At 36.8% G+C, this 24,517-nt stretch overlaps 1 protein-coding gene across 11 annotated transcripts in view; it reads right to left on the bottom strand.

Annotated features, from left to right (window-relative positions):
* The window catches only part of Scmh1 (Scm polycomb group protein homolog 1), a 118,645-nt gene that overhangs the window by 60,237 nt on the left and 33,891 nt on the right, over positions 1-24,517 (bottom strand). For 3 of the 11 annotated variants that reach the window (XM_051188671.1, XM_051188662.1, XM_051188666.1), the window contains 5 exons: positions 15,501-15,563; positions 14,728-14,751; positions 12,198-12,422; positions 5,769-5,911; positions 4,820-4,890 (listed from right to left, as the gene is read on the bottom strand). In XM_051188671.1, the coding sequence (XP_051044628.1) occupies positions 4,820-4,890; positions 5,769-5,844 (147 nt within the window). In that variant the 5' untranslated portion in view covers positions 5,845-5,911; positions 12,198-12,422; positions 14,728-14,751; positions 15,501-15,563. Of the gene's footprint in view, positions 1-298; positions 444-873; positions 983-4,819; positions 4,891-5,768; positions 5,912-12,197; positions 12,423-14,727; positions 14,752-15,500; positions 15,564-24,517 lie in introns of those variants that run through there. The other 8 variants (XM_051188663.1, XM_051188665.1, XM_051188664.1 and 5 more) reach the window with 8 other exon arrangements.

Below are 24,517 nucleotides of genomic sequence, written 5' to 3'. Positions count from 1 at the left end.
ATCTTGAAGCTCTCACATGCTTCTTTGTAATTTACTTCTCTAGCTCCTCTCCTTCTAGTTTTAGACAGAATCATGGAGGAACACTATTTTTTATTGTCTAGATTTTCCAGCCATGTTAAGTATTATGATACTCTCAATATTGCTGACCTTATCAGTGCAAGTGAAGTATATCTAATCTGAAATTATGAAATTCAAAATGAGAAGCTTTGTCACTGACATGCTGGTACAAGAAAATTCTGTATTTGGCATTATATGATGTGTTGAAGTAAAAATACCATTAAAAATATTGTATAATTACCTTCAGACCATGGGCATAAGGCATGTAAGAAACAATAATAAATTGCATGCTTAGATTGGTCATATACATATGATACTTTACTATATAGGAAATATTCCAAAATATGAAATCTAAAACACTTCTGATTTCAAAAGTTTAATGTTCCTGAATCTGAAATGCATTTCTTTTTGTTGCCTAGTAGTAGGCCATTTGGTTTAGTTCTAGCTTTGGCTCTTATAAACATGTGGCATAGCCAGGCAGTGATGGCACATGCCTTTAATCCCAGTACTCGGGGCAGAGGCAGGTGGAGGTCTGTGAGTTCAAGGACAGCCTGGTCTATAGGGCAAGTTCCAGGACAGGCTCCAAAGTTACACAGAGAAACCCTGTCTCAAAAAAACAAAAACCAAACAAACGAAAACAACAGTCCAACCCCCCAAAAACCACCCATGTGGTTGTGCACATGCATAAACAAATCTTTGTAGGAAATACACAATAGTACAGTGGAAAATACCCTCTGTATATGTTAGTATAGAAACCCTTTTACCTACCCACCCCATTTTTTTGAGGTAGGTGTCTCAACCATATTCTAGCTGTACCTGGATCTCACCATGTTGTTCAGATAGGCCTCTAATACTGTGGTCCTGCCGCCTCAGTCTCCAAAGTGCTGGGCTTATAGATGTGCACTACCACACCTGTTGATTAAATCTAAAGATACAGAAGCCACAGACAGCAGCTTTCTTTTATCTTGCATAAACTTCTAATAGTAGAATGGGTAGATCTGTGTGTAACACATACACCAAAAGTTAACTGCTTTGGAGTATATAACTTGGTACGTTTTAGCATATTCACTGTTGAATAAATATCACACCTATCCATTTTATAACATTTTTATCATTATCCTAAAAGAAAACCCATCATTGTTGGAGTTACTTTCCAATTTCCTCCCTGCAGAGACCTCCCAGGAACTATTAATTAACCTTGTATGGGCACTCCATTTTGCTTACTTATCATTGATGGATATTTGCATTGATTTCTCTTTGGATATTACATATGACTAATATTAAAAAAATTAATTACAACTTTCCCTTGGGAAGTCCATATGCCTACTTCAGTTTGTCTCATACATAAAGACTAGATTAGACTATATTTAGTAATAAAAATATACAACTATTACATAAAATTCTAAAATTATTTTCTGAATCAAAATTTGAATCACAGTTTGTCTTGAATTGAGGTCCTTAAAGGATTAGGGGAACTCCTCAGGTTGCTGAGAGTTGACAGTGCAGAGTTACGCCTCTGTCCTCTCACCATTGGCAGAATATCATTTGTAAAGAGTGATAATTTGACTTTTTTTTTCCTTTTTCTTGCCTAACTGCTCTAGTTAAAATTTCTAATATTATACTAAATAAGAATTGTGGCTGGATGGGGTGGCACACGCCTTTAATTCTAGCACTCAGGAGGCAGAGGCAGGCGGATCTTTTTGAGTTCGAGGCCAGCCTGGTGTACAGAGCTAGTTCCAAGACAGCTAGGGCTGTTACATAGAGAAACCCTGTCTCAAAACAAAAACAAAAAAACCCCAAACAAACAAACAAACAAAACCAAACAAACAAAACAAAAAAAGAACTGTGACAATATAAAATTTCAAGACACACTAGGAGCTATACTAACCACAATGCAAGATATTTTCTGATTCTTACCTGGGAGAAAATGTTTTGAGTTTCCTCATTCAGTAGAATGCTGCCTAAATGTCTGTCATATACAGGCTTTATTATGTTAAGGTACAATCCCTTATATACATAATATGTTCAGACTTTTATCATGAACAACACTGAATGTTATTACTACTGTTTCTGCATCTAATTGAGATAATCAAGATTTTTATAATTCATTCAATTTATGCAAGTTACTATGTATACATTACGCAATGTGTATTTGATTTGCATACTCTGTAACATTCTTGCACCCCTACAATGAAACCAACTTGAACATGATGTATGATTTTCTGACAAGCTCGATTTTAATTTGCAAGAATTTTCTTGAGGATATTTGCCTTTCAGCACACAGGTGCTAGATAACAATATAATGTTTTTCAAACTGAGTACGCTTTTGCTCTTTTTCCCATCTCACCCTTGTTCCTCTGTTGTAGCCACACCCACCCACACCCAATACAATGACTTTTGTCTTCCTATATAGTTTGAGAAGCATTAGTACTAGTTCTTTAAAGGTTTGGATAAATTCAGGAACTTGGGATGTGGTTCAGTTGGTAGGATGTTTGGCTACTGTGCACAAAGACCTGGGGTTCAACTCCCAACACTGCATAAACTAGGATGTGGATGTAAGAGGATCCAAAGTTCAAGGTCAACCTCAGCTATATAGAGTGCTTGAGGTCACCTTGAAATATAAGACCATCCCCCCCCCAAAAAAAAAAAGGAAAGAAAGAAGTAAAGGAAGAAGGAAGGAAGGGAAGAAGGAAGGAAGAAGAAACAAAGAAAGAAAGAAAATAAAAGTTGCATCAAATTCAGCAATGTAACAATCTGGTCCTATGCTTTTATTTAGTGAGACTTTTTTTTATTACTGATTCAGTCTTTCAATATTATTATTCACTATAGACCTATATTTTTGTATATGTACAGGTATGCCTGTGGTGTAGGTGGACATGTGTAAGCATACATCCATGCAGAAGCCAGAAGAGGCCAGTGAGTGTCCTGTTGCGTCATTTTCCACCTTATTTTTTTGAGACAGTCTCACTGAATCTGAGGCTAAGCTGGGAGCCAGCAAGCTACAATGTCTTCTTTTAAATCACAGCCATTAAAAATACATGGTACTATCTTTGCCATCATTACTTCATATACTCCTTTCTCTTTCTTCTCTTCAGGAACTCCAATTACACATCTATCTGGCAAGCAGAAGCTATGGTTTGCTGTTCCCTTTTCGAGCTGCTTTCTCTTTGAGATTCATTTTGGGTAGTTTCTGTTCTTGTGTTTCAGAACTTAGCACAATTTTCTTGTAACATTAATATTTTCCAGTGAATTTTTAATTTTACACAGTTGAGAGTCTTGACAACTTTCATTTTTCTGCTTATATTTTGAACATATCAAATAATTTAAAATAATAGTTTAAGGCATTTGTCTTCTGTGTTCTGTATAGGTCCTGAGTTAATTCAAACTAATTGATTATTCTCTTTTACTATTGACAGCATTCTTCTGCCTCTTGCATGCCCACACATGTTTGACTAGAAGTTAGGTACTATGGATTTTATCTCTGGGTACTGGATATTTTTGCACTTCTGTATATTTTCTTGGGATTCATTTCTAGATGAAGTTTCCTGAGGACAATTTGAATCCTTCAAGTATTACTCTCATGAGTTTTCTGTGCAAATCTGGAGCAGTGCTCAGTGTATGATTATTTCCTATTATCAAAAAGATTTTCCCAAGTATTCTCCCAATGCCCAATTGAAGAGATTTTCCAGGAAATATGATCAGTCTTGTGTGAGTATCAGGCTCTCTTCTAATATTTTCAGATGGATTTTTCCATTGGCCATAAGTAGTTTCCTTATTACTCAACAGTACTTTCCTGAATAATTAGAGATGATCCTCTGTAGACCTTTTGGATTTTGTTGTGTTAAATGTCCATCTTCTCTGACAGAGTGACCTGTAAATTCTAGCTACTTTAATGAGTCTGGACTCTCAGTTCCATATCCTTGAGTTAGGGAGTCTGATGGCTCAAGCTAAGGTGCACTTTCCTTGGAACATGATCTGGATCTAGTGGATAAGCTAGCAAATCACACAGGCTTAACTAATTTGTTTCCCATTTCTCAGGTCACTGTTTAGTTTCCTGATCTTTGGTACCTTGAGAGCTATTATTTAGTATATTCAAATTAAGAATGTTTTAGTTAAAAATATGAATTTAGACTATATTATTTCAAATAAACAGAAATACTTTTTACTTAGCATGTAGATAAAACGTAAACGTTGATAATGATTGAGAACTAAAGGAAGAGTGCTATAAAGAGCCTGTGGCACGCTGTTCTGTGTAGCAACAGTGCACTGCTTAGCTTAGCCGGCTTAACTACACACTGACAAGGCAACATCACACACTGTCTGGGACACTTAATGCTACGTAAGGAGCTCTCAAAAAACATCCCCCAGTAAGACTGGGTTCAGTGTTCTTAAATACAGGCAAGATTGTGGCAGGTGTTGGAAACAGGAAATGGAACACTGTGGCACATGTAAAACCACCTAAGACCCACAATTCTCTCTCCTATATCTCTGAATTAAGAGCTCCACAAAAAAAAAAAAAAAAAAAAAAAGGTAATTTTTTTTCAGTAACAGAATAGCTTTGGAGAAAAGAAGGTAGATGTTCCTTGGAATGAAGTTGGGGAAATGCTTGATGCTAAGACCAACTTTTACTTGAGTTCCAATCATACAAATTTATTTTGGGGTCCTCAGGTGAGAAATCGAAGGGCTCCTACCTCATGTTCTGATTACTCAAGCACCAGAAAACACTGTCTCCCACCTACTAACCATGCTGAAAATCAATTACCTGCTTGAAGCAATGCACAGGCGCTGGGACTGAACATGTTTCTTTTAGGTATTTGTCCCAGGTAAAATGACCTGTAAAGAAAATAGAAATCTCTATCACAGTCAACTTCCTTAAAAAAAAAAAAAAAAGCTCTTAGGATGTACTCTACACTAAACATCAAGCAAGTCATTAATGGGCTGGTTTAAAGTGTTGTTTTTTTGTTTTTTGTTTTTTTTATCCCATTTGATCTTAATCAAAGGTAATCTTGGAAGAATCCAAGTGCCCTGGATGAATCTTTTTATATTAATGCTTTAAAATCAGTCATAAGATGACTTAAGCTGTTTGACATGTTTGTCCCTAGACTGACTAAAAATTCTAGAGTAGGGTATACTAGATCTCAAAGAAGTGCCAAGAAGCTCATGGAAAGCAGAAGAGGCAGAAGGCAGTGGAGGAATTATTCTTGAACAATCTGACTCCCGGAGAGGCCCTGCATTGCAGTCATGTAACACAATTTGGCATACAATATAGTTTTATCCCCACACCTCAGCTTAAGAAGTAGAGACTATCTAGAGACATGGGCAAGACGATTTCAGGGGAGGGAAAGCAACATGAGTGAGAAAAATATACTCTAAATTGCCACTCCAGGTACAGAATGCTGTACTGAGGTACAAAATGATGGGTATGTGATAATCTAACCCAAAGTAGGGCCTGAAGAAGCAATTCTGATGGCAACAAGGAAGAACAAACTGGCTTGTCTACAGAATCTTTTAGTTCCTTGATGTTGTCTCAAGTATCTCAAAGTATAAAGAACAATGAAATAGAAGAGCGGTCTTTAAGGTGACATTATTCTGGGGCCAGGACAACATGGAAAGTCATAGGCTGTTACATACGAGTATCACTGGACCACAAAAGATTACAAGGTTCTTTGTTTCAAAGTTAAAGCAACTTACATTTTCCACCTAATACCCACCTAGAGGTGACCCCATGATGGAGCAGGGAAGGTCCCAGAAACTCTCACAAGCTAAAACACTGTAGCAAACCAGCATTTCTTGAAGTTTCCTCTGTAGTGGAGCAGCACAGGACCCCTTTGGGCCATGTAAAAAGCACTAGCTGCTGGGAATAAAAATGAATCACTGAATAATAATATCTAAATCACTACAAACATGATGCCAACACTTTACACTCTACTGACTTTATAGCTTCTGTTTTAAAATTGGTTCCTTTCCCACCATCCTTAACCAAACAAATAGGTTTGGCCAGAAATCCCAATCAGTTCGGGAATATTTCACAAGCCAGTTGATGATTAAACAACATGACCAGACAGTTCAGAGATCTATTTCCTGGAGTGAAGATTTAAAGAGGCTGTCAAACTTTAATAATGAATTTGCTTGCTATTAGTTGAGAAGGTCTTAAATTAAGAACTGAATAAATGTTATTATCATTTTCTATAAGATAAAGAAAACATTGCAATTACTACATTTTTACAAATGAAAGACTGAGTCAAATTTTAAGTCTTGGATTTCACTGGCCCAAGGCCCTTAAGCTTAAGTTTTCTACCATGTAGAGCAACAAGTCCAATTCAACTTTTCTATATTGACAAAAATGAACTGTGTATCTGTGCTACCCAATAAGATAGCACTAGCATATAATTTTTGAGCATTTTAAATGTGACTATTGTAAGGAACTAAATTTTAAATTTTATTTAACTTCAAATAATTTTAAAATGTACATATGAGTCATAGTTAATATATTAGGAAACAAGGTCTAAAAGCTTGGCCAATTCTGGGTAATTGCTTTTATTAACTTGAGTTCTGATCAAAAATACCCAAGAGACTTTGATTTTAAGAATTATGGCAGCATTAATTACAGTTGCTTATTATACATATCAACCATGCTAATCAACTCTTGTGCTATAAGGTAAAAGGGCAAGAAATCTCAGGCATATACTATGCAGGAACTCTCCTATTACTGACTAAAGAGACTTATGTTAAAAGCAATCCAAATACATTGATGATTGATTTGAACCATACTCATTTTATTCTATTTGATTGCTGGGTTATCATCAGGTAAATTTAAAAATAAGATACTTTTTATTAACCCAATCAGATTACTTAAACACATTCTTTCATGTATACCATAAAGTCAGATATATGACTTTTGAATCTGCAAGTATTAAAATAATCACAAAAGAAATGGAAGCCAGTAAGGTATGTATCAAGAGTTAGTTTTAAGCCGGGTGGTGGTAGTTCATGCCTTTAACCCCAGCATTCAGGAGGCAGAGACAGGTGGATCTCTGTGAGTTCGAGGCTAGGCTGGTCTACTAAGTGAGTTCCAGAACAGCCTCCAAATCTACGGAGAAACCCTACCTCAAAAAACAAAAAACAAAAACAAAAGTTAGTTTTAAAAAAGAGATAAAAACTATTGTTTTGTAAGCCACATAGTCCATATCATAGCTGTTAAACTCAGTCATTCTGGTAGTGGGCTAGAAGGTACAGACAATGAAAAGTGTTACGAGAAGAGAAAGCTTGTATTCTATGAGACCTTGACAAAAGCAGGTAACAGGCTTAGTGTGGCCCTCGAACAATAGTGTTACAACATAGGGTCTAAATTGTTGATTCTAAAACCATATTCCTAAGTGTTTTCATTTCTTCAAAGTTCATGGGACCACCTTTAAATGTTTTCACCCAGTAGCTTCAAGTTAAATCTGTGACTACGGATTACTGGTATTTTTAAAAGTTATGTTGAAAGTCAAAAGATGTCGCTTAAGTCTATTTTTATAGCAAATATCTTGGGCAAATTTAACCTTCCAAGCCTCAGTTACTCATCTGAAAGATGGAGATAATTGTATATATAATGCATACACAATTGTATATAAATTCATTTGATAAATATGTAATATCCTTCCAAGTGTAAAGAACTAGAATCCAGATACAGAGAGGGAGAGGACAAGACCACGCTGCAGAAACACATAGAGACAGCTGACCTGAACAAGGATGAGCTAACGGGCCCCCCCAGACTGATAGCTGGGAATCCAGCATGGGACTGACTCAGACCCCCTGAACATGGGTCTCAGCTAGAAGGCCTGAGCAGTCTAAGGGTCCTCATACAGTGGAACCAGGATGTATTCCTGGTGCACAAACGGACCTTGCAGGAGAGAAGGTCTAGTCCCCACTTCAAATGACTTGACAGATTTAGATGACCCCTCCTGGATGGCATCACCCTACATGTGGAGTGGGGGGAGATAGGAGGGGAGGGTTGTCAGGGTGCATATGAGGGTGGGAGAGAGGGGAAGCGGGGAGGGAGGGGGAACTGGGATCGATATGTTAAAAAAAAAGAACTGTGTTAAATGTTGGTGGACCAAGACACACACAGTTCCTATATCAAGACACTTTCAGTGACTAGACAAGCAGAAATATTAAAACTTTCATAAATAATATTGAAATTAAAATAAGTTTAAGTTAACAAGGAAGTACAGATCACCAGGAGAATGTAGTATAGAAAAATTAAAATATTTCATTTTTGTTATTTTAAATTGTATGTATGTATGCATGTATGTATGTCAGTGTTTGAGTGGACTTTGTGGGTATCCATAAAGTCCAAAAGAGGGCACCAGATCCCTTAGAGTTAGAGTAACAGGTGAGCCACCTGACCTGGGTGCTGGTGCTCTTAATTGTTGAGCCATCTCTTGACTCCCAGTATAGGGAAATTTAGTTCATACTTGGGGATCTTACTAACAAACATATAATGTTTTATAATCTAAGCACACATAAAGCAAACATTTTAAACTATTTACATTCAAATTAAACATTAAAACATTATAATTTGAATTGTCAATTATTTATTCAACACATTTACTGAGCATCTTCCTCTAGGAGGCAGTTTAACGGGGATCCCTTACCTTAATGGAATTTACATTGCATTCTGTATATGATAATACACAATTAACATAGAAATAAGAAAGGTGATAAGCATTTGAAAGGAATGAAAAAAGATAAAACAAAGAAGCAAGCTTATTTATTTCCACATCAGCTACCTTAGCTGGTCCTTTAAGAACTCTACTTTGTTCTACTTAGATGTGGAAAGAAAAATCCTGAGGACCAAAAATAATGATCCATGTCTTTAGATTAGAAATTCTACTCCAAGATTACTGTCTAAACATTGTTTTATCATACATATATAAGTTTGTGATGGTCATTTAAGTATTGCCTAATTCTTAAATTCTTATCTTTGTGTATACATCTTTGAGTACCTTTAAAATGAGCTCTGTGATAGTTAATACCTTAGTTGGATTGAGAAACTGAGATTATTAAAGCATCCTCTGGGGTTTCTGTGAGGATGTTCCCACAGAAGAACACATCATGAGGGCTCTGATCTAATCAATGGTTTAATCTATTGATAGATTCAAAATGTCAACAAATTCCTGGGAGGTGGTCAAACTGGAAGGTAGGATCTAGTTGAAAGAAGCTGGTTACTTGATGTGGGCTTTGAAGGGTTTATCTTGTCTTTGGCCCCTTTCTATTACTTCTTTTTGCCTTGATTACAATGACATAATCCGTTTTCTCCCTTCACAATACATCTGTTTTCCCATAGACCTAAAAGCAAGCTGACCTTGGAACAAATCCTCTGAATCAACAACCCAAAACAAATCAATCCTCCCTTAATATGTTTCTTTCGGGTATTTGTCTATCATTTATTTAACTGTTTATGCTTTTATTAGTATATTAATTATATATTATATACTTTGTTATAATGCTTCCAATATGCATATAAAGTATTTTGGTCATATTCACACCATGGCCCTTTCTTGCCTCCTCCTATTCTCTCAGGGTTTAGTTAGTGATAAAAATCTGACTAACACAGTCTCCCTGGAGTATATACTAAAGAGTAGGATTAACAAACTGGGTATTTTAGGTTTCAACACAATCTACATTGCTGAAATATCCTCTAGAAAGTGTGTGCCAATGTTTATTAGTATCAAAAGCATATGAATGAAGAGGGGGTAGATATGACCAAAACACATTGTATACATGTATGGAATTCTCAAAGAATAGATAAAATGAAAAGTAAAGTATATAAGTATGTATTTCATGCCTTTGCTAAAGTTGTATTTTGACAATTTCTAGGTTTTGATTTTTTTTTTTTGGTGAGACAGTGTCTCATTTATATATAGCCCAGTCTGGCTTGCAACTTGACTGACCTCAAACTATCAATTCTGCTGCCTTTAGCTCCCCAAGTGCTGGGAATTTTGATAAATCTGACAGTAAACACACAAACAAAAACCCCCACTTATACACACTTTTGGACAGTTCTTTGATTACTGATAAAGTTGAAGAGTTTGGAAGCTTATTAACTAGTTTTTATTTTTTGCCCTTTTTATGCTAACATAAACTTCCATTCCATACAGATTCTAAGGTCTTTGCAAATTAATAAGCCCTTCATGTATATGATTAAGATGCTTGTCTCATTTGGTAGGGTTATCCCTCATGTTTCTCTGCCATTCCTTTTATGATTTCTCGCTTTTCATTCCCTACTTTCTCCCTTTTATGGCTTCTCACTTTTCTCTTTGTTTGTTTGTTTGTTTTGAGACAGGGTTTCTCTGTATTGTTTTGGAGTCTGTCCTGGAACTAGCTCTGTACACCAGGCTGGCCTCGAACTTGCAGAGATTTGCCTGCCTCTGCCTTGCTGGGATTAAAGGCATGTGCCACCAACACCTGGATGGATTCTCACTCTTCATACCACACTTTTTTCATTTAAATATTATAAAAATATTAACCCAAGTTTTGTTTAAGAATGTCTTTGGTTTCGTTTTTTATATATAGATTATGAAATGAATGAAGCAAATGTCTAGCTATTTTCACATTTTTTTCAATAAATGTGCACCAACACCATCTATTGAATAGATCATCTTCTCTCCATGATCTTGTATTAATTTTTTATACATTCTTAGATCTATTTCTGAACTCTATTCTGTTCTTCTCATTAGTCTGTCTATCCCAGAGTGAGGGACAGTGTTTCATGTAATTTCATAATCAATTTAAATAATGTGCTTGAGTGAATTCATAACTCATACTTTCTACACTATGTTTTCTTGGCATTTTTCAGATGATTAGTAAATGGTAGCATATATAGCTCTAAAACAATTTAGTTATTCTAAAATGTCTAGTGTTAAATAGTATTCTCAAAACATCACCCAGAACCCTTTAAAATTATTAGATTGATATTTTATGTGTCAGCTAAAAATAAAAATCAAACCCAAAAATAATTTCTGAAAACAAGTAACAGGAACTGAATTATATTTTTAGTGTCCTTTCTGTACCACAAAGAAACCTCTTAGCTAAAAGCAAGAGCTCATCAAATACCCCAGTTAAACAGGGGGTTTCAAGTGGAAGCTCAGTTCCCACAATCAATACAATAAAAATTTATTAATACACATTCTAACCATCTGGTTTGAGGTTTTAAAAAATTCATGGCCAGACAAGTATGTGTGACTTAATATATAGTCTTTCATGAAATGCCTGAAGACTAGAGCAGAAGGTTGGGCAAAATAAAAGACAAACATCCAAACCAAATCCCCAAAACAACAACAAAATTTCAAACAAACCAAAATCAACCCAAACAAACAAACAAACAAACCAAAACCAGTTTCAGCTATGATACTAACAATTTTCATGTAGTTTCTTCACTGAGGGAAAAAAAAATGAAAAGGAAAAGTCACTTGAGGTATTGTTACTTAATAGAAATAAAGCATCTAAAGCAACATCACTGTTCTTGAAGCAATGAGGAAAAGATAGACTTTCTGGAGAGTTCAGGCAGACAATCTGGAATGAAAAAGTTTTGGGTTGGGAGGCTTCATAGGCCCAGAATCATGACAATCAGGCTATCAGACAATCAGCTTCTTCAAACAAACTTTTAGATTACTTGGCTTAGCCTTGTACCTTTGCCCAAACCACCTATATACATTAACAGACACTCAAAAAACAAAACAAAAAAAACAACAACCCTATTTTCTATGCAAAGCCTTCTGGTTTTTCCTTTCCCCTCTAAGACGCTTTAATACTCATTCCTTTGTATCATTGTGATGAGCTATTTAAACTCTCTATGTATAGGGATTAGTTATTTCTTTTCAACATTTGCTCTTTAACATAGTGCCTTGAAGTTTGGTACAGGCTCAATTAAAAGCAAGAAGAAGCACACAAGTGCTGCTTCTATCTGGACTATTAATATCACATGTGGGCATTAAGTTTTCTCTGACTCTGAGAGAGATACAGCACACAAGAATAAAAATGGTGACTTTGTGGTAAAGAGATCCAAAAGCATGTCACCTGTGAACCAATTGAAGGAACAATCCATTAGCATTAATCACAAGTAAGAAAGCAAAATCTCAGAGCCATTTCCTCACCCATTCTTCCAAGAATTATTTACAGTATTGTGCTGGGTACTGGAGATACAACCATGATCAAAATATTGCCCTTGTTCTTGTGAGCTTCAGTCTAGGGAGGGACAGAAACTAAATGATCCATGGCAGAATGGTGTGGTGAGGGCTGCACTTGCAGAGGTGGAGGGTGCTGTAGGAGCACGCAGAAGGTTTGTGGAAGGCTTCCCAGAGGCAATAACATTCGGGTTCCTAAGTATAAAAGGATAAGATAAGCAGGAGTCAAAGCAAAAGCAAACTTTTTCAGAGAAAAGTTTAAAAAAGAGGTTGAAGACAGAAAAAGTGTTTGGGTATCAAAGCACCCTTTACACCACATGGTAAGTATAGTCAACCCAACAGGACCTAGAAGCACCATAGAAACAAATTTCTGGGCATGTCTGCAAAGGTTTATCTGGATTAGGTTCACTGAGGCAGAAAGATCCACACTAAACGTGTATGGCACCATCCAATGAGTTCCAGACTACACAAGATGGAGAAAGTTAGCAGAGTACAGGCACTCAACTCCCTCTGCTTCCTGGTTGTGGACATGGCCAGTTGTCTCAGGCTCCTGACACCACTACTGCCTGCTGGTCTCTACATGCCCTGTTCCTGAGTATCAAGTAACTATATGGCTGTAAAAATTATGAAATGGCTCACAGAATACAAAGAAACATATATGCCTGAATATATATCTGTCTAATATAATGTAATTTGCCTGAGAGTTTATTTAATTCTTAACAATTTGAAGTACTCAAGAATTCAATAAGCAATTTGTTACACCAAAGCAAATAATGATTATTACTATTATTATCAAGCCCAGGGCCTTAAGCATGCTAGGCAAACACTCCACCACTGAGCCCCAGCCCTCAAAAGCAGATTATTTTCAGGTCCTACACAAAATGAAGGTTCCAGAAGTCTTTTACTCTTGATTCTCATTGGAAAAAAATAGAGCATGAAGCCTTAATGTATGCCACCAATTACTCTCATGAGGAAAATTGTACTTTTAAATGATAAACTCCCTTGCTAACTGATATATTTCATGAAAAATGAGTAACTAAACTCCCTGTCAACAAACATATTGTTGACAACATGCCCAAGGCTGTCAAGTGAGCTATACTGTTATCATTATTCACATTAGCAACAAGACCAAAAAGCAACTAACTGTGCCAGTTTTGCCTATTCAGGTCAGATTAGCTCAGTATTTCAGTTTCATGTTCATTTTAAAGATGAGGAATTATGCCAGAAAGATTAATTAGCTTGAAGTTATAAAACTGATGAGTGGGAATAGGAATTGATCCAAGCCTGTCCTGTCTGCTCATGATTTTCTCATTTACACATTAGAACTATAAAAGCTTGAGGAAAAATATAAAGTATATCTATCATTGTTTACCAAGTCCCAGGTACTTTGCCCTTCATCATTTCACTTCATTTATTTGTTCAGCTCACATGTATAATGCTTCACTTAAAAAAAAATGTCAGATTGGATTTAAAGTGTAAGCTCAGTGGCAGATAAGAATGAAAAGCATGGTAATTCTCCAGTTCAAAGGCAAATGCAAGTTTTATGGTGTTTTCACATTCGTTAGCTTATGTGATCTCCCCAATCCTGTGAAGCAGACAGGGTGAGATTATTATTCCCATTTAACTCATGGTAAGATTAAGGATCACAGTCACAAAGTGACTCAATGGCAGAGCCAGCTCTCAACAACACAGGAATTCTGTTGGACTCCTCCTCTAGTTTTCTACTTTGCTATTTTCTGCTTCAGGATTGACAAAAAAAAAAAAAAAAAAAAAAAAATCTTATAGGAAGAAAAGAGGAATGAAGTAAGTAGATAATGACTATAATACTGTTGAACACATGAAATTATGGTAACAAAATATATCAAAATATTTGAGCAAAATTTGGTAGAGATATGATGATGTGAGCACTTTTGTGATATACAACACAGGACTCTTTAAAAAAAAATGACTAGTTTTTATGCAGAAACCTTAAAAGCTGGCTGAGAACTGTAAGTATTAGTTTTATTCTGCAAATGTTAGTCCTGAAATATACTATGTAGATGAAAACCAAATGTAGTATCAGTTTGACTTGTTACTTAAATTAGTATTCTTGTGTTTTTCTGTAGTTTATAAATGAAGGATATCTTTATATTTCATTATGGTTCAACCTATCTTGTAAATAATTTCTTTTAGAAAAAATATATTATCAAGAATGAAGGTTTGTTTTAGCTTGGACTTGGTAGATTAAGAAATTACTTCCAGTTTGGTTAGTTTCTTTTCTAACCTATACTTCTATATAATTAACCATATCACTTCTTTCTTTGTTAACTTGGTCTGTGTACTCCTGATAAGAAGAGCTTGATATGACATCTAAGCTAATTACATGCTAATTAGGCAGTGATTCCCTGGATTATGAAACAAAGACACATGGAGTTCTTTTCCTAGTGGATTAAAACTGCTTACAATCAAATCCCTGGTCTAGTAAGTCCCCTTATTTAACAGAAAAAGAAAAATATCTTACCTAGCTCCAGGATGTCAGCAGGTTCTATTAAAGAAAACAAATATAAAACCATAGGTCATCATGACAATTGTTGACAGAATGATAGAAAGGTAAAGTTCTGACACAAAACAGAGGTTTGAAAATTTATCTAGTACAATTTTCTCATTTTAAAAGAGTTTATTAATAACTGTAGAAGTATATGTAGCATTTGTGGTGCTTTGAAAGAAAATGATCCCCCAAAGGGAGTAGCACTCTTAGGAGGTGTGGTCTTGTGGGAGAAAGTATGTCACTGTGGGGGTGGGCTTTGAGGTTTCTTTTTCTCAAGTTTCCTTAGTGTGACAGTCAGTTGCTTTCTGTCATCTGCAAGATATAGGGCACTTGGTTATTTCTCCAGCACCATGCCTGCCTACATGCCACCATATTCCCCACCATAATGGGCTGAACCTCTGAACTGTAAGCAAGCCCCCTCAAATTAAATGTTTTCTTTATAAGAGTTGTCATGTCATGGTGTCTACCCACAGCAATAATAAACTCTAACTAAGATAGCATTCAATTTTGCCTTCCTTTTGAGCCTAAAGAAATAAAAATGGGAATTCAGAGGCTGAGCAACTATGCCTAGAGCAATGACACCAATTTGGGATTATTTATATTCAGGATCTAGGTTCCCAGATTAAAAGAAAATATATTGCTTTTGACACCAGTGAATTAATTGCAAATGCAGACCTCTAAGAGTAACAGTTTTATGGAAAGAGATATTGAATACAAATTTTCATGCTAAATCATTTTTTTCTTACCTTGATAATGAGATGCAGACTCTGACAAGTGACCATATTTATGTTTTCTCACATCATTCCAGTCTATTGTTATAGAAAGAGATAAGGATAAGTCATGAGGGAAGAAAAGACAAGATTCAATACTTAAGGCAGTATACATTAATAGTTCTTAATAAAGAAATGCACCTTGGAGTTTTCATTCTAAGAAAATAATACAAATATAGAAAAAAAAAGGTTTATTTGAAAAGGTTCAGCATTGTTTCTAGTAACAGAAGAAGACAAGAGTTTCAGGATTTGGTATTGCCCCTAGGTTCAGGCTTGCTTTAGTTGGCTCTTTCTTTGGTATGCTCCTATTTCCTCCTTTTGGAATGGAAGTATTTATTCTGTGCCACTGAATAGTGGAATGCTATAAGCTGTTCTTGGTGTTCAGAGAATGCATGAGTCTCCTTTGAACAGCTTTAGATCTGTTAAAGATTGGAGGATTTTTCTGAAGTTGGACTGAATGCATTCTGCCTCATCAGATTGCCTTGAGCCTACAGGACAGGCTTAAAGCAGTACACTGGATGTTAAGTTGGCAAAGGGTAGACTGTGAATGATTATTATTGTCAACTTGATTAGGTCTAGGATCACTAAAATACCAGGAATGTCTTTCTAGTTTCTAGATTGGGTTAAGGTGAGAAGAGTCTTCATCACCAGAAACAAATGTGGGTGGCACCATTCCATGGACTGGTTTCCCAGACTGAATAAAAAGGAGAAAACAAACACTGGCAGATGTACACTGCTCATGGTTCAGGCCATGCCAGTCAGAACAGGTAAGAGCCCCACCTACACTTGGAACCCTCCCACACTCATGATTCGGATCTCAAAGACCCACCCTGCAGACCCACCTTTCTACCCCACCGCCCACTGCTACTGCTGTGCCCCCAACCTACCCCAGCTCTGGCAGATATCCACTGCTCAGGTACAGGCCACACCAGCTAGAACAGGTAAGAGCCCCACCTGCAGTATGAACCCTTCTACTCCTTAGGTTTTGAGCCAGATCAAAGGCCCAGAAAATATTTTCAACAAAATAATAGAAGAAAAATTTCCTAACCTAAAGTAGAAGAAGCCTATAAAAGTACAAGAAGCTTATAGAATACAAAAAAGATTGCACCAGAAAAGAAAGTTCCCCTGCCACATAATAAGACACTAAACATACAGAACAAAGAACAAGTATTAAAATATACAAGGGGGAAAGGTCAAATAACATATAAAGGCAGAGAATTACACCTGACTTCTCAATGTAGACTCTGAAAGCCAGAAGGGCCCAGACAGATGTCTTGCAGACTCTAAGAGACCACAGATGCCAACCCACACTAATATATTCAGCAAACTTTTAATAACCATAGATTGAGAAAACAAGATATTTCATGAAAAAGTCAAATTTAAACAATATCTATCCTCAAACCCAGCCCTACAGAAGGAAAACTCCAATCCAAAGAGGTTAACTACATCCATGAAAACACAGAAACCAAAAGGGAAGAACACACACACACACACACACACACACACACACACACACACACCAGGAATTAACAATCACTGGTCATTACTCTAAATATCAATGGACTAAATTCCAGAATAAAAAGACACAGGCTAACAGAAAGGATGCAAAAATAGGATTCACCATTCTGCTGCATATAAGAAACATATCTCAACTTCAAAGATAGACATTACCTCAGAGTAAAGGGTGGAAAAAGATTTCCAAGCAAATGGACCCAAGAAACAAGTTTGCAGTGAGATATTCACCCCTCCCGCACTTGTTGCACTGACCACGCCCATTGGGGGGTGGTGACTGGGGTAGACATGATGTGGAAGAACTAGGTCTTCCTAGGTTGGGAACCCTGGAGCTCTCTCTTGCTTCCTGGACAGAGACAGAGAACATCCAGAGGCATCTTGGGACTGGAACCTGCTGGTGTTCATCTGTCTCTGTTGTAAGTTATTTCTCCCTGAATAAACATCTATTTAGCCTGTTTTCCCCGATCCTTATTTTTCCATATTACAATACTGAATAAAATAAACTTCCAACCAAAATTAATTGAAAGAGACTGGGGAAAGGTACTTCATATTCATCAAAGAAAAAATCCACAAAGATGATGTCTCATTTCTGAGTATCTATGCCCCAAATGCAAAGGCACCCACATTTGTGAAAGAAATATTACTAAAGTTTAAGTCACACATTGGATTCCATACAGTAATAGTGGGAAACTTCAATACCCCATTCTCATCAATAGACAGGTCATCTGGACAAAAACACAACAGAAAAATGGAGCTAACAGACATTATAACTCAAATGGACCTAACAAATATCTACAGAACATTTTACCTGAACACCAAAGAATATACCTTCTTTTCAGCACCTCACAGAACATTCTCCCAAATTGATCGCATACTTTATCACGAAACAAGCCTCAACAGATAAAAGAAAATTGAAATAAACCCCTGCATCCTACCAGACCACCAAGGATTAAAGCTAGATTTCAACAACAGAAACAACAAAAAGCTTACAAATTCATGGAAACTGATTGACTACTGGGTCAAGGCAGAAATAGAGAAAGAAATTTAAGACTTCCTAAAATTCAATGAAAATGAGTGTATAACCTACCCAAACTTATGGGACACAATGAAATTGGTGCTAAGAGGAAAGTTCCTAGCACTAAGTGCATTCATAAAGAAAACAGATCTCATATTAGCAACTTATTAGTACACCTGGAAGCTCTAGAACAAAAAGAAGCAAAAAACACCCAAGGGGAGCAGACAGCAGGAAATAATCACACTGAGGGCTGACATCAATAAAATAGACACAAAGAGAAAATACAAAGAATCAATGAAACAAAAGAGTTGGTTCTTTGAGGAAACCAACAAGATAGACAAACCTTTATCCAAACTAACTAATTGGCAGAGAGAATATCCAAAATACCAAAATCAGAAACAAAAAGGGAGACATAACAGACACTGAGGAAATCCAAAGAATCATTAGGTCATACTTTAAAAATCTGTATTCTACAAAATTGGAAAACCTAAAAGAAATGGACAATTTTCTTGATAGATACCAAAGTTAAATCAAAGTTAACCAAAGCTGAATAAAAATCAGATAAATAATTTAAACAGACCTAAAACTCCTTAAGGAAATAAAAGCAGTCATTAAAGGTTTCTCAATCAATCAATCAATAAATAAATAAAATTAAAAGCCCAGGCCCAGAAGTTTTCAGTGCAGAATTCTACCAGACTTTTAAAGAAAAGCTAAAATCAATACTCCTCAAATTATTCTATAAAACAGAAACAGAAGGAACACTAATAAATTCATTTTATGAGGCCACAGTCACCCTGATACCCAAATTACTCAAAGACTCAACAAAGAGAGAGAGAGAATTACAGATCAATATCCCTCATGAACATTGACACTCTCAAACAAAATCCAAGAACACATCAAAAGATCATCCACTATGATCAAATAGGCTTCATTCCAGAGATGCAAGGATGGTTCAATAAAAAAAAAAAAAAAAAAAAAAAAAACACAACTCAATGTAATCCACTATATAAACAAATGGAAAGAAAAAAAAGAATCATCTCATTAGATGCTAAAAAAAAAAAAAAAAAAAAAAAAAAAAAAAAGCCCTTGACAAAATCTTGGATTGATCATGTATACAAGGGACATAACTAAACATAATAAAGGCAATTTACAGCAAGCTGATAGCCAACATCAAATTAAATGGAGAGAAATTCATAGCAATTTGGCACTGCCATATCTGATGGGAACGGCAAAAGTCATAAAGCCAGTACAGCTGCTTGACAAAGATCCAGCAAAGCTGAGCCTCATTATGGCCACCATGCCACTTTTGGTTTTTATCTTTGCATGTTGCACACTTGGGGAGCATTTAATATTTGTACAACTTGGATTGATGGGAAATTTCTTATGAATCATTTATGCCTCTTCCCAGGAGTACTGCTTCTCAGCTTCCCCAGGAAAGTCTTGAGCATACTACCCCTCCTGCTTTCAGGGAGATACCCTTATCTACTTGACTTCCTTATGCATTGGAGATTGTGATGCATATAAAAAAGCCAAAGGTTCCTCTATAAGACTCTCGATATTCTTAAAACATCTGCCCCTGCACTTACTCAGGAACAAGACAATCAAAACAAAGTAAACTTTAAAAGGTCAACAAGATTTGGTAGGCTAGTGGAGTTGGCCGCAGATCAGATTACAAGCCTCTTCCCACTATACACTCAGGCGATTACATGTCATATAAAAAAACAAAGTTAAGATGAGCTGAACTTACCTCTTCCCTACACAGAGACTTACACTGATGAACAATGAATGGTGTGGAAAGATGATAAAAGAATGAGGTGTCAGGACCTCCCTTTCTTAGAAAAGTTAGTCTGTGAAGAGTCACTACAGTGTCATAAGATCAAGGAACAAAAGAATGCCAGGATTACACATATAAACAAATTCTATAAAGATATAAAAATATCTTTTATTGTGCCATAAACTGGATAATAACTGTAGCAGCTTTGGCCTGAGGATTTTTCTTGGGCACTTTGACCATTAAGAGTTAATAATACATTGCTCAGGACATGGCAATCTGCCTAGGCTGGCTTGGACATTTTCTGTCTACTGTCCTTAAAACCATAAGAGCTGTCCAAAAGTTGGGTTATGGGGTTGATGAGTTAAAAATGATTGTTTTATCATGGTTTATCAATGATGACTAAAAGATATGCAAAAGGAGGTTGAACACGTGTCCAAGAACAGAAATTATATAATCTATGTTTTGGAACAACATAGATCTATCCTTGAATACTGAATTTTGTGTAAATAAATATTCAGACTGCCAGTCAGTCAGGCTGCAAGATTCTCCCTGACAAACCAAATGGCCTGACTTAACCCTTCCTTACCAACTCCTTTTTTTTTTTTTAATATAAATTTGAAACAAGGTTTTTTTCTTTTACATGCCAATCCCAGTTCCCTCACTCTCCCATCCTCCCCTATCACCCATACCAAATCCCAGCCCATTCCCTTTCTGCTTATCTCATCTCTGGGACCAGGCCACAGCTGGGGTTCCCCAGCAGCCATTCCACTAAAATCTGGAACAGGACATATCTCTCCTTGTCTATTCAATATAGTAATTGGAGTGCTAGCTAAAGCAATGAGACAACTAAAGGAGATCAAAGGGATACAAATTGGAAAGGAAGAAGTCAAAGTGTCATTATTTGCAGATTTTATTATAGTATACATAAGCATCCAAAAATTTTGCCAGGGAACTCCTACAGCTGATAAACACCTTCAGTGAAGTAGCTGAATATAACATTAACTAAAAAAAAAAAAATCAGTAGCCTTCCTATATACAAATAACAAACAGGTGGGCTGAGAATTAGGGATATAACATCCTTCACAATAACCACAAGTAAAATAAAACATTTTGGGGTAACTCTAACCAAGCAAATGAAATACTTGTATGACAAGAACTTCAAGTGTTTAAGAAACTGAAGAAGATATCAGGGAATGGATAGATATCCCATGCTCTTGGCACTAGTAATAATATGGTAAAAATGGTCATCTTACCAAAAGCAATCTATAGATTCAATGCAATCTCCATCAAGATTCCAACACAATTCTTTAAGACTTTGAAAGAACAATACTCAACATGGAAAGAAAAATCAGGTACCCAAAAGAATCCTGTACAATAAAATAACTTCCAGAGGTATCATCATCATTCTTGACTTCAAACTCTACTACAGAACTACAGTAATTAAAGCTACATGATATTGGCATAAAAATGGGTTGATCAATGGAATCAAGTTGAAGACCCAGAAGATCTACACACCTATGGGCACCTGACTTATAAAGAAGTCAGAATTATAGAATGGAAAAAATAAAACATCTTCAACAAATGGTACTGGTCTAACTGGATATCTGCATGTAGAAGAATGCAAATTGATCCATATCTATCACCATGCACAAAACTCAAGTCCAAGTGGATCAAAGATAAAACTAGATACACTGAATGTGACAGATGAGAAAGTGGAGTAGCCTTGAACACACTGGCACAGAAGACAACTTTCTGAACAGAACACCAATAACACAGACACTAAAACTGACAATAACTGGGACATCATGAAACTGAAAAGCTTCTATAAGGCAAAAGAAACTGTCAATATAACAAAATGGCAGCCTACAGAATTGAAAAAGATTTTCACCAACTCCACATCTGACTGAGTGCTAATTTCTAAAATATATAAAGCGGGGAATAGCCTTGAACACAACTGCACAGGAGACAACTTCCTGAACAGAACATCAATAACCCCAATAACATAATACCAATAACTCAAGGAACTAGACAGCAGCAAACCAAATAATCCAATTAGAAAATGGAGTACATATCTAAACAGAATTCTCAACAGAGGAATCTCAAATGGCTGAAAAACACTTAACCACTTAACATCTTCAGTCATCAGGGAAATTAAAATCAAAACGACTTTGAGATTCCATCATAAATCTGTCAGAATGGCTAAGATTAAAAACACAAGTAACAGCTCATGATGGAGAGGATGTGGAGCAAGGAGAATACTTCTCCATTGCTGGTAGGAGTGCAAAGTTGTATAGTTACTTTGGAAATCAATATGGTGGTTCCTCAGAAAATTGGGAATTGATTTACCTTAACCTCACTCCTGGGCATATACTTAAAGTACGCCTCCATCCTACCACAAAGACATTTGTTCAATTATGTTCATAGCAGCTTTATTTGTAATAGCCAGAAACTGGAAACAATCTAGATGTCTATCAACTAAAAAATGAATAAAGAAAATGTGGTACATTTATACAATGGAGTACTCAGCTATTAAAAAAAAATAACATCATGAAATTTTTTAGGCAAATGGAAAGAACTAGAAAAATTCATCATAACCCAGACCCGGAAAACCAAACATGGTATGTGCTTACTTACAAGTGAATAGTAGCTGTAAAGTAAAGGACAGTCATGCTATAGTCTGGGTTCATAAACCCAGAGAAAGGATAAGTAACAAGGAGGGCTCATTGGGGATGCATGGACTGGGGGTGGCTGGAGATGGAAATAGGAGGGATCAGGTTGGGGGAAAATGGAGAGAGTACTGGAAGAGACAACTAGAACTGGGGGGCATTTTGAGGGTGAGGCAGAACCTAGTGCAATGAAAACACTCAGGAATCTACAAGGGTGACCCTAGCTAAAACTCCTAGTAAGGGGAGATAAAGAGCCTTAATTGGCCGTCTCCTATAAACAGTCAAGTTTTCCAGTGGAGGGACTGTGACACCAACCCAGCTACAAAACCCTTTGACCTAAAATTCGTCCAGCCTACAAGATGTGCTGTGATAAAGGTGGAACAGAAATTGTGGGTGTGGACAACCAATGACTGGTCCAGCTTGAGACCTATGCGATGAGAGGGAGATTATCCCAGCACTGCTGGAGGGCCAGGAACCAGAGGCTAGATAGACCTGAGACCTAGGATAGAACCAAACACAACTAGCAGGGGAAAAGCCAATGAAATGATTCCTAATGATACTCTGCTATGCTGGTAGACAGGTACCTAACATAGTCATCATCAGAGAGGCCTCATCCAGCAACTGATGGGAACAGAGGAACAGAGGTAGAGACCCACATCCAAAAATCAGATGGAGCTTGGGGAGTCTTGTGGGAGAGGGGAAGAAAGGATTGTAGGAGCCAGAGGTATCAAGGACACAAGAAAATCCACAGAACCAACTAACCAGGGCTCATAGGGACTCATAGAGACTGAACCAACAATCAGGAAGCCTGCATGGGTCTGACCTAAGTGAGACAATTTGAATTTACCTAACATATTCTATAAATATGTTATAGTTGTCTAGCTTGGTCTTCTTGTGGTTACTCCTAACAGAGGCCATCTCTTGACTCTCTTGTCTGCTTTTGGGATGAACCCTTTACCTCCTACTGGGCTGCCTCATCCAGCCTTAATATGGGGAGGGTGCTCAGTCTTATTGCAACCTGATATGCCATGCTTGGTTAATATCCCTGGAAGGTCTATCCTTTTCTGAAGGGAAACAGGAGTGACAGGGGTAAGGTGGAGTGGAGGAGTGTGGTCGGGACGTAAGACGTAAGAAGAATGATATTTAAAAAAAAAAAAAGGAGAAAACAAACTGAGCTTCCTATAATAATGAAAACGTTCAAATTGAGAGCTTCCAGGTAAGATGATAGATTAGAAGCTGTATCTGCATGAGCAGTTGAATAGAATATAGTAGACAGAATAATAACTAGGGTTCCTAGGTTATTGCTCTAAGATGTTTCTGCAAACTCCCTCACTGACCAGTGTTTTCTATACACACCAGCAAATGTCTACTAATGGATCCATGTGCTCTGTGAGCCTTGACTGTACCTGCAGTAAGCAGGCTCCCAAAGCTACCAGCAGATCAGTATTAACTGTCTGCCAGGGAACTGTTAACAGGAGCAGCACAGGAGTTCCAGAGAGAAGATCCAGACTGAGAACCAGAACCCAAGCCAGCCAGCCAGAGGAAACAACCTTTCCCCAACACCCTTTTCAGAAAACAACCTACACAGGATCATAGGAAGTGTTCTGTGGAACCTAGCACAGTAGTCAGTACATGAAAACACTCAGATGGGCTAGTGGTCCATGTCCTTTCAAAGCCTGCCTCACAGAATGCCCTACTTATGGTGAATTCAATCCCCAATTCATGAGTTATGAGACTGTCAACTTGCTTGGGAAGGAGATAGGGGGCATGTCTCGATGAAGGAATGCTTAGAGGGCTGTATTAATAATTTCATTTCAGATTAAACTAACATCTGCCTCACAGAATGCCCTACTTATGGTGAATTCAATCCCCAATTCATGAGTTATGAGACTGTCAACTTGCTTGGGAAGGAGATAGGGGGCATATCTCGATGAAGGAATGCTTAGAGGTCTGTATTATTAATTTCATTTCAGATTAAACTAACATCTACTATACTGTAAGGAGTATGGGTTTTTCTGCCCACCGC

This window comes from Phodopus roborovskii, unplaced genomic scaffold (genome assembly GCF_943737965.1).
Source record: "Phodopus roborovskii unplaced genomic scaffold, PHOROB, whole genome shotgun sequence".
Classification (NCBI taxonomy): Eukaryota; Metazoa; Chordata; class Mammalia; order Rodentia; family Cricetidae; genus Phodopus; species Phodopus roborovskii.
This window is presented reverse-complemented; position numbering and strand designations above follow the sequence as displayed.